Source organism: Notothenia coriiceps, unplaced genomic scaffold (assembly GCF_000735185.1).
Source record: "Notothenia coriiceps isolate Sejong01 unplaced genomic scaffold, NC01 NC01_scaffold00017858, whole genome shotgun sequence".
NCBI lineage: Eukaryota > Metazoa > Chordata > Actinopteri > Perciformes > Nototheniidae > Notothenia > Notothenia coriiceps.
Window position 1 is genome coordinate 233,510 of NW_011350559.1, and position 10,950 is coordinate 244,459.

A 10,950-nucleotide genomic window follows, 5' to 3' on the forward strand; every position below is an offset into this window, starting at 1 on the left:
AGTTTGAAACGACTCAAACAAAAAAGGTGAGACTGCTTGTACACGTGACCTTTTACAAGGGCAACGCACCCGGCACTGAGACATAGGGAACCGTAAATATAGGTAGTAGAACATTTTAGCAACGACAAAAAAGGGCCGCCCCTGCACTTCATGCGGGGTTCTACCTGTGTAATGACTCCTCCACCTTTCATGTACCTCCCCTGAGTAGCCTCCTCCTTATTACCACTCACAAAAAGGAGATGAGACAAACACATTCCCGGCACTGGACCCTGCGTGTGACGGAATTAATCACAGACCTTACACGTCGGAGTTTTCATAACATCTATACGATTTAGATTAGAGAGAGTGTTGTTTATTATTGCCTATATAAACAACATGAAACATTAAATAATCAGTTGCATTCATTTCTTATGGCTCTATCTGCAGCTTTTCCTCAGTCATTTCTTATGATTACATTTTTACACAGGCCAACAACAGCTTCAAAGAAAAAACCAAACATGCCCTGTTGTCGTGAGAGAAAAAGTGCAGAAGGAAACATCCATGTAAACTCAGTGTGCTGCTCTGTGATGCTAGTTCAAGCAGATACTTGGCATCTCATCTTGGGTGCAAGCAAGGTCATCAATGTTTGGGGTCAGGCTCTGAGCTGAGGAGACCCTCAGGATGGAGTGAAGGTGTGCGACTGTGCGTGCAATATACCAGTGGGCCAGATCTAATAGTAATTAGAAATTATCCTGCGGGACGAAATTAAATCCACCAAGGGCCTGATTTGGCCCCCGGGCCTTGAGTTTGACACATGTGCCTTAGAGTTACATAAAAGAAAGACGTCATCAGATTAGTGAGATTTCCCAAAAATGCTAGCAGTATTAAAATGTTACAAAAAGAGCATATTGTGTTGTTTTTAAAGGATCAGATTGTATTTCTACTTTGTAAACTGTACTGTTCTGTAGACTATACTGCCTGCATCTGCTTCATGGTTTTAACTTTCTTTGGTTCATTTGTTCTTTTTTAATTCAGCAGGTGAACCTATATGTTCATAAAATAGTGTGTATGAGCTTAACTGTATGTACATGTTCTGTCAGCTCATATTGTGTCCCTGCTTTTTTAAACTCTAGTAGGCCTATGTGCTCATGTGTTTCATTGTTGGTGTGAAGGACACATTTTTGATATCTTGGTTTCCTCTTTTCTAAGGTCTCATTGTTCTGTTATCTTACATAAATCATAGTAGTATCATAAATTGTGTATTGACACGTTCATCAAAGGATGAAAGTAACTACTCCTGTGTTAGGGTTAAACAGAAGTACATGTGCTGCATCATAAAATAAAGTGTGCCATAATCCACTTTCTCTCCCCGTTATCAGGCAATAAGCAGTGACATTTAGCTTAGTTTGTTTTGTTAAACAGCAGAATACACTGCTGGGAGAATCAGCAGGTGAATACGACACTTTAACCTTCCTGATATCTAACCTGCTGGCTCTCATAACAGTCAGCTGTTCAAAAGTAAATTTACATGTCCAACAAGTTGAGATAACTCCGAAACATTTGTATAGATAAAGATACTGTAACCGTATTGCTGTTTATTGCAGTCAACAATACAATGATGTAACTTGACAGTAAAACTTGACTATAATTAGCATTTGTATTTTTAATACACTGCAACATTGTAAAGCATAATTAAATTAAGCTGACGTTTTTAAAGTCTGATAAAATACAGGACACAAGAGTATGGTGGAGTTTAGGGCCAGGGAAAAACGTATGCACAATTTATTTTAAACATTTCCAGAATTAAGTTGTTTTTCAAACTACATGCTATCGCTATAGCATTTAAATCTGCATTCAAATTACAAAACAAATGATCATATTATATCTGGCAAAATAATGATATCTGACTTTATTCTTGACATCTTAACTCATTGCCTTTTAATCAAACTTCATCTCATAATTGTTCCTCTTTATGGCCCTAATGATCTTCCAACAGCAGTAAGTTATTAAAAGCCATGCAGCGTTTGATGCAGATGCAGCGAAGCAAACTTCTCCCAGCTTTCCAGTAGGTGGCGCCATTGAAATCTTCAGAAGTGGTATTAGTTCTTCCTGACTCATGGTTCCTGAATAAAAAAAAAAACATCAAATGTAAAAATAAACTGGTGGACAGAACTTTTTGAATCCATCTATCTGCTGCAGACTAATTAAGTTAAAAAAGAAGTAGAAAGAAAGTGAGGTCAAAGAAAACAATTTCTGCTAAAATGTGAGCAATGATTGAGAGACCTAAACATTTCAGATGTGTGTTTCTCACACTGCTCTGTCACTTAAATTCATGTACGTTTGATATTCATGTTGGATCATCTTTGCTTTTAAATGAGTGTTTTTAAATGCCATTTCATAATATGTTTCTTAATGTCTTTCATTTTTGTGAAGCACTTTGAATTGCCTTGTGTTGAAAGGTGCTATGCAAATAAACTTGCCTCGCCTTGCTTATGATGAAAGTGGGGCTTCATCCAGCTTGTTCTCGTTGCAGGCTCCAAACAGGCAGCCAGCGAGGCCGTTGATTATCTGCGCGGCACAGAGCAGCGCCTGCAGACAGCTGGTGGCCATCAGGGCGAGGAACAGCCCGATGTTGAACTGCACCACGTTCTTGGGCTCAACACACTTTCCCCACAAAAAAGATTCGGCGAGGTAGGAGGTGTTTCTGTGGGAAATAAGATGCTTAAATGACCACCACTTCATCGTTTTTAAAGGGGCCCTATTCTGTTTTTGGAGGGTTTCCTTTTCATATAGTGTGTTGTAGGTTTTTCTACATGTAAATGGGCTGCGAAATTCCAGCACCAGACACTTTATTTACGCTGCTATGGACAGTCTTGCACTACTCAATTCTCAAAGATATTGAAGTGACTGTTATTTTGTATATATTGATTGTAATGCTTTTATTTAGGTCTTAATGTGTGCATAAATGTGTCTTTTGATTGTGTATATATAGGTATATACATATTTGCATACATATTTGTTTTTGTATTTAGGATTGTGAGAAACTGTGTTTCGAGCTCTCTGTCTGTACACACAAACTGGAAGATTGACAATGAAGTTGACTTTGACTTTGACAAAGGCTTAAGTTTCCATCAGAGGGAGAAACACCTCCATTGGACTCCTTTGTTTACTTCCGTAACATAGTGACATCACTTAGTAACAATGGCTAGCGCTCCAACATATTGTACATGATAGGCTAAGGTGCGGGACATCTGTAAGCGGTTGACCAATCACAACAGAGCCGGCCAGTTAACCAATCAGAGCAGACTGCGCTCTGGTTTCAGACAGAGGGTGAAAAGAGGTGCTGCAGCACAGACAGTAGAAGAGAAATAAAGAGCTTTTTGAACATTAGAGCATGGAGACATGTCACAGTAGAGACACTAAATACTATAATATGAACCTGAAAATAAGCATAATATGTCCTTTTTCAATCGGAAATCTGTTCGTAACCTGTGTTTGAAAGGTGTCGTCCATTCGCCCTCAGCGTAGCAGAGTGGCCCACTGTTCAGACCGATCAACGCCACAATGAAGCTGTAGAAAGCGCCGGCCACCCCCACTGCAGCGAAGGCAATGGAGAGCAACATCTGCAGTCAAATGACAAAGAAAGGTCAGAGATTTAGATGTTAAAGGTCACCTATTATGCAAAATCCACTTCTTTATGTCTCTTCTACATCAACATGTGTCCCCTCTGTGGAAAGAGACTCTGAAAGTTTCAGGAACAAAGATTCTCTCTCTTTTTTCCTGATCCATTTATATAAAAACCTGTCTGAAAATGAGCTGATCAGATTTTGGCCACTTTGTGATGTCATAACGATTATTTAGCTTGTGTCACCATTAGCCAATCACCAACCAAGGTAACCCCCCACCACCTTATCACCTGAATCTCCTCCTAGGTCTTTTTGTTGACCATATTACTATGGTAGACTTTGAGTAAAATTTCAGGGGACTACTATGACAAAAAGTAAGTTATATTAATATCCAGAGTCTATATATGTTTGTAACAGCATAGACTTCACAAACCGAGGTACTTAATGGTTTGTCTAGTAACGTCGTAATGGGTATTTAGGGGAGAACAAAGTCGGGACAAAGGTTTACACGACTAAGATGACAGACAATGAAATCTACTTTTATCTCTCGGTGAGGAGTGGGGGAAGACTCCTGTAAACCAATTTTTCTTGAGTTAACTCACGAGATCTCCTCNTTAGCAGTATAGATAAATGTGGGCTCACTATTTGGCAAGCAACCAGTCACAGTTGCCCTGTTTATCTCATGTCTTATAAAAGCTTATCAATGATTTATAAAGTGTTCACAACCTAATTAATAAATGAATTACTAACTATTCGTAAACCCTTTATAAAGGTAGCCTTATTGTAAAGTGGTACCCATAGCTGTTGTCTGTTGAGCCATTAACGCTGCCGTCCCTCAGCCTCAGAGTCTCCTCTCTGATGTGATTGACTGCCAGTCATAACAAGTTATGATATCAAAAGCATGTGTAAGCAGTTTAATGGTGAACAAAAGATCCCTGCAGGCTAGATGAAGCAGCAGTCGTAGCTATTGTTAAAATCTTCAGAGCTCGTGTGGGTCAGACTTCTCTGGCGTCTCCCTGGGCTACTTAGCTCTGAAGCAGATGGCACACAAAGAGTAGCAGAGAGAGAGAGAGAGACATACCAAAAGAGAAAGAGCAGGAGGGTGGGTGTAATTTAAAGCCATGTCAAGCAGGCCTGGATTTGAGTATGCCAGGAGGTCACCAAGTGTTGAATTTGTTTACAGACGGCAAGGCTTAATAAGGCGAGAGAGTCTGGTGCACTTCACTCTTTCACAGCTCTGACGCTGCAGCGGTCCCCCCGTCCTCATCTCTCTCCATTATCCAAAAGCTTGTCTGAAAACGTTTCCGTCAAGTGTCGTTCGTTGTTACCACCCTGTGTGTCCATCACTGTCTGTTTTTTTTCTCCCACTACAGACAACCAGGGGGCATTTTGAACGCTGTCTCAAATGTTTGTTAAAATAGAGCAAACTTTAAAATGCGAACTACGTGTTGGGGCCATGAATTATGCTTCAACCATGAAATGATTACCTGATAACAGCAGCGTTGTAGGTATCAGGACTTTTTCTTCCTCTTCCAGGAGAATCAATTTGCTGCCTCAGAATGAAAAACTGCCTCCACAGATTGAGATAATCCTTCAGAGTGAAAATGAAACCTTCATTTGTTTTCATCAAAGATCATTTTCTATGTAAAGCGAACCGGCTGGAGTTCTTAAGAAAAATAGTATTCTGTATCAAAGTCAGGAACACTCTGAATCCAAGCACACCAACTTGGAGACATTTTTAAGACAACACCTATCAGTAGGCATGGAACTCACATCTGTGCCCACCTCGCCATGTGGTTTGTGTGACTATAAAACTTAACGTGAGCCACTAGCTACCACATCACTCTATCATAGCCAAAAACAGTGCATGTACAGTAGAACACCTTTTAAATTAGTGACAAGAAACAAACACAAATATGAGCATGCCATAGGTCTCTAAAGGCAGGACATGACTCACTTCTGCAGACTCACTTCTTGAATGTTATGGTTCAATATCACAATAATTTCCTCTGGTAAAGAGTCAATCTAAATGAAATGATCTTGTCATTTTCACCGCTAGTGTGAGTTCAGTTGTGTCTTCAATGCCTACACTAGCTGTAAAGGGAAAAACATTGACGTATTGATTAGGTGACTTTGGTCTTTGGAGTTTAAAATAAGTCTCCCCTGTTCTAAACTTACACGATAATGTCACACTAGATTTAGTTTCTGGTCGTGTTTGGAACATATTTTTCCTCCCTGTGTGCTGTAACTTTGGGAAAGTTGATGCTGGTTGTTGAACCTCTGAAGGGGACAGTTGCATGCAGCGAGGTGTGCCGCCCCTCTGACCCCTCAAACACAATATCCTCGTCTTTGTTTGCCACCACATCTGTTTGTGTCTCACTTGAGCATTCTTCCCTGTACTGTCCTCCAAAGTTACTATGCCTCTTGTAAAACTAAAAAGGTCAACTGTGCACAGAGTACGGTGACACAAAAGAAAAACAAGTGATGTAAATTAAATCTGTACCCATCAACACAGCAATCAAAAGCAGATATTTGTACAAAGGATCACTGAAAACGCTGTTTTTGGATTGCTCTGTTGATTGATTTGATATGGGATATAATGACTACTGTACAACACTATTTGCAAGTCTCTGTGTAAATGTTTTTACATACTGACAATATGATACAATTATACAGTTTTTTAATTATCATTGTGTTCATGAATAACATGTTAATTTCAGTGACTACTTTTTGTGGGATAGGCTCTGTTTTGCTGTAAATACTGTGTAAAGTGAAGGGTTCTGTAAAGAGAGTACGACTATGTGAATAATTCTCACTACCACAGCTTCTTAGGATTTGAGAGTTGCATGTCGATTATGACAGAGAAGCAACATTTCTATTGTTTTTACTATTTCTTTATTTTTCTATTCTTGCCTTAACCCTTTTATAATTGGTCATAGTTTAATGTCTTTTCACCGTTTGGCAACATTAGACAACATTGTGTATTTGACTCGCCTGTGTATACAGATTTCTGATCAGTGTGTCCCAGACAGATCTGAAGAATTTTGAATTCCAGATAAGTGTAGACCAGAATCAGTCCCAGGAGTCTTTGCAAATGGACGAGGAGCCCGGACAGACTTCACTTCACACGTTTTTATTTTTCCAACACATGTCTGTATGAACTGAACAGTCTTAATAAGAGCCCGAAAATAGAACTATGTACACATGTAAAAAAAATCTAATATTGAAAATGACAATGTTGTTCTTGACTCAGTTCCTACAAAAAAAAAAGCAAGCCATTGTGTTTAATGTCTGACTTTTTAAAAGAAGCAGTTTTGGACCTTCTAGATCCTGATGTGCTTGTTCATGTTTTTGATAGAGGAACACGGCGGAGGAATCCTCCAGGTCTGTTCATTGTTTATTCTCCAGATCAAAATGGCCAACATTATTGTACCCAAAGGGTTAAGTGTCATTTGACTTGAAGACTGTGTCGTGATAAGAGTTTGCTGTTAATAAATATTTTAGTTGTTTACTTTATTTGGTCTTTTGCTTCAGAGTGTGAAGATGACTGCCAGGACAGATTCTGCATATGGCAGCTGTCAAAGACGCTTAGATGGCTCGCCATCACGCCATCCAGGGGCAGCTTAAACGATAGCAATGTTTCCAAGCCTCATAATTGAAAGTCAATCCCACCATTGGGATGGAGTCGTGGAAATTACTTTCATGTTTCTACTTTTATCAATACTGCTGTTATTTTATTTCCCTCAGGAAATGTATGAAAGACTGCGTAGCAGTACAGATAAGTTCATTATTTTTGATGGTTTTAGAGAGCGCCTCTATGCTGTTAACAGGAAGCCGGTAAAGAAACACTTTTGAAGCTACATTGTGGGAGGAAAAGAATGTTCATGCTTCACAGCATGAAACATATTTTCCTGCAGCATTTATTACATTGCACACAAAAAGCACCTATAATTAAACTATACTAAGTACAAACATGGAGGTGTTTAAAAATAGCTGCAAGTTACTCTAAACTACATAAAAGACATGATTTTCTGTGAGCATTCAATAACTCCAGAGTTTTCATGCTGGTGGTCCAAGAAGAAGGATCAGGTAAACACCAGGTAAAAGTCAGACAGGTTCATCCTCTGTGAAAACGGAATGTCTGTATAAATCAGTTTCTGTGATAAATCTGTTTAATATTTCTTTATACATTTCAGTTTGAACCTTTTTATAGACTGACAGGAAGACATTCTCCACACGTTTGCCGCGATTGTGGCTATGTTGCACCGGGTTCAATGTATTAGTTCATTCTAACATTTTGAGCTTACAGACTTGGAACAGGGTATGGTTATGATTCTTACACTGGCTGATCAAAGCATTTCACTTTCTTTTTTACTATAACTCAAGGTTTTAGTAGCCTCATCCTCACAATGCAGGAGGTCATACATGATGATTCAAATATTCTGTTTAATGTACATCCAACCAACCAATACCTCCTCTCTTTGACTTTGCAATCGAACACAATCCAGGCAACAATTAACATGTCCTACTCAATATGTTGACCTTGTATTGTATTACTATTATGATTATTTCTGTGACTACACTAACATCACACACAACCCTATTGGGGAATGTAGTGTCCCAGTTCAGCAAGATATATTGAAACTACAATAATGTAAAATAAGATCTTAAAACACACCAGAGAATACACACTTTCAATACTAATAGTTCCCTTTATGTCATCAGTCCCAGTGCATTTCCATGAACATTTGCCTCCCACAGATCAGTATGAACGTCTTCATCTGAGATAGGGAAGTGAGATGCCTCTGGAGAGACAGGGTTGTGGGGGCTGCTCTCTAGTGAGGGTTCAGTCAATTAACCTACTGTCAATCAACTGTGAAGCAAGTGCTCTGTTGTTCTCTCCACTCTCTGGCTGGTCACTCTGAGTGTTGGCCCAGCGCTCCCTGTCCTTCCCGGCTCCTGCTACCCTCGGCCGGGACCAACTCCACCCAAAGGTGCTTACCATTCATGGACTGGAACCTTTGAAGTCGCCACAGAGGTGATGGAGTGACTCTCTCAGCAACAACTCTCATCTACGGTGTAGATGCTGAGGGGGAGGAAAGGGGGGAGGAGAAGCAAGATAGAGCTAGAATTGCATGAATGTCCTGACTCCTGACATAACAGCACAAAATTGCAAATAGTTTTTTCCATCAGCTGTTTAACTTGATGAGATATCTTACTCTTCCTGATAGATTTCTTTGGGGGGTGGGTGGCGACAGCAGATAGAGCTAGCAGTTTGGCATCAGCTCAGCAAAACAGAAAGTAGCTTCTGCAGTCCCCCCAACCCGCCCCCTCCTCCACGAATGCTTCCCCTAGCCACCAGCAATCAAATCAATCAATTTCTCCTATTTCTATTGACATTTCACGAAAACCCAGAGCAGCTGTATTGAACAGCAAGAGGCAAAAGATACAACTGCTCCACCTCAGGCTGAGAATGAATTCATAAGCTATGTGCATATTGCTAATGTAATACATTGAGGATTAAGCTGCTTAAATGCCTTATTGACATCCTGACCAATCAATGGCTGTATAATTAAAGAGTGCAGCTGCCAGTGACAAGGCGAATCACGCCGCCACTATTGACCTATGATCAGATGGATCAGTGTTTATTTAACCCAGTGTCGTGTGTGTGTGTGTGTGTGTGTGCGTGCGTGCGTGCGTGCGTGCGTGTGTAATTTAATAGATTTGTATGACCTGAAGAACCCGACTGCCGAGTCAATATTCCTGATGTTTGATGTGATTAATATTTATTCATTATGTTTGGATGTTACATTAAATCCAAAGTGTAAAGAATGAAATAAATCAATATTTATACTCACAAAAATTAATTACATTATTCCATGTTCAAGCAAGGGTACAATTAGTAAACCAGACAACACAGTCTCACTCCCTGAAAGTCCAGGAGCGACGCTTGGTCAGGGTTCTATGGCGTGCAGTTGGGACGCGCCGAGGCTCCTTCAGCTTCATAAACAGACGCAAAGAGCTTTCAACTGATTGCAATGTATTCCCATCGGCGGCGGTATTTGACGCTCAGGGAAGCACCGCATCAGTCCATGTCGGCGGCAGTTAAAGGCAATGTGAGCGTCCATTCCCATTGGATAACAGAAAATTTTACACCCGGAAGTAAGTATTCTCTTTACTGTTGATTGATTTTACAGTGATATCTGCACTACTCATCAACTCAAAAACACCAGATCATGCTTGTTAATTACACAACATTGATTGGTTTAAATTGTGTACAATGCTTTTGTATTTTTCCCCTTCGATTCGGAGAAACAAATATTTGTTCGGAGTTTAGAATGGCAGAAGAGCCACTACACCCTACCCATAATCCTCTGCTATCATTTGGGACTACACCACGTGCTCTGTTTGACAAACCCCGTGATTAGTTCTCAAGCCCTGTGATTGGATATTGGAGTGGCAGTGTGCGAAGTTTACACAGAGCGTCAAACAGCACTTTGAAATGGAATGAATGCCATCAACAGCACACTATCCAAAACTGGAATCGAACGTGTCCTCCCCCCCCCCCCTTAGGTCAAAGGCTCCTCCAACAACGTGCAAACACAAATAAAACAGGGATACCACAGAAAAAAATAGTGCAAAGTAAAATACAAAAAGAAAAATTTAGTAAAATTAGTAAACTGAAAAAGTGCAATAAGGAAAGGTCTTAACAACAGTGATTGGGAATATATGGAATATTTGACAAATAATTTCCTAAGTAGCAGGGCCAGATTAAGTTTGGTGGGATTGTTGGTTGTTTTCAACAAGTATACAGGTGTTTAGACAATAGTGTCTCTCCTATTGTTGTCTCTTTTTCTCTGTGGGGTATGTAAAACTGTTCCCTGGAGTCTGCGTGGTTTTTTAGTTCCTGATGTTGGTCTCTCTTGTTTTTCTTTTTTTGGTACCGCCTGCCAGACTCTGGTCTCTCTCTCTCTCTCAAAGGCAGGACAGAACAGTTTGTGGCTGTGTGATGGTTTGGTTTTGTTAAATCACTGATATGGTCGCCTTTCTTTTCTTCTTAATGGTTAAACCTGGTTATTTCTTTACTCCATTTCTTACATTTATTTTTTAGTTCTATCTTTATAGATTTTGGTATATAATGATGTGATAATATAATACAACCCTTTAAATCATGACTTTAGTACTCTCTTCTTTTTTTTTGTTTAGGTAGTCTTGAAAATTCAGTGAAGGTTTTGATTTGGGGTCAAGTGCAAACAATCAGGCTTGATTTTTTATATTTGATAGTTGTGTGGCTTGGAGAAGGATACTTAAAAATGTACCTGCAGATCCCTATTAAACTGCTTTA

The 10,950-nt window shown here is 39.7% G+C and overlaps 1 protein-coding gene across 1 annotated transcript; it reads right to left on the bottom strand.

Moving 5' to 3' along the window:
• Positions 1–1,622: 1,622 nt before the first annotated feature.
• Positions 1,623–3,632, bottom strand: LOC104950651 (transmembrane 4 L6 family member 4-like). The gene is made up of 3 exons (XM_010777196.1): positions 3,469–3,632; positions 2,460–2,683; positions 1,623–2,102 (listed from the first exon to the last, which is right to left on the bottom strand). The coding sequence occupies exons 1-2, from the start codon at positions 3,600–3,602 to the stop codon at positions 2,470–2,472; spliced, it is 348 nt and encodes a 115-aa protein (XP_010775498.1). The 5' UTR covers positions 3,603–3,632; the 3' UTR covers positions 1,623–2,102; positions 2,460–2,469.
• Positions 3,633–10,950: the final 7,318 nt, after the last annotated feature.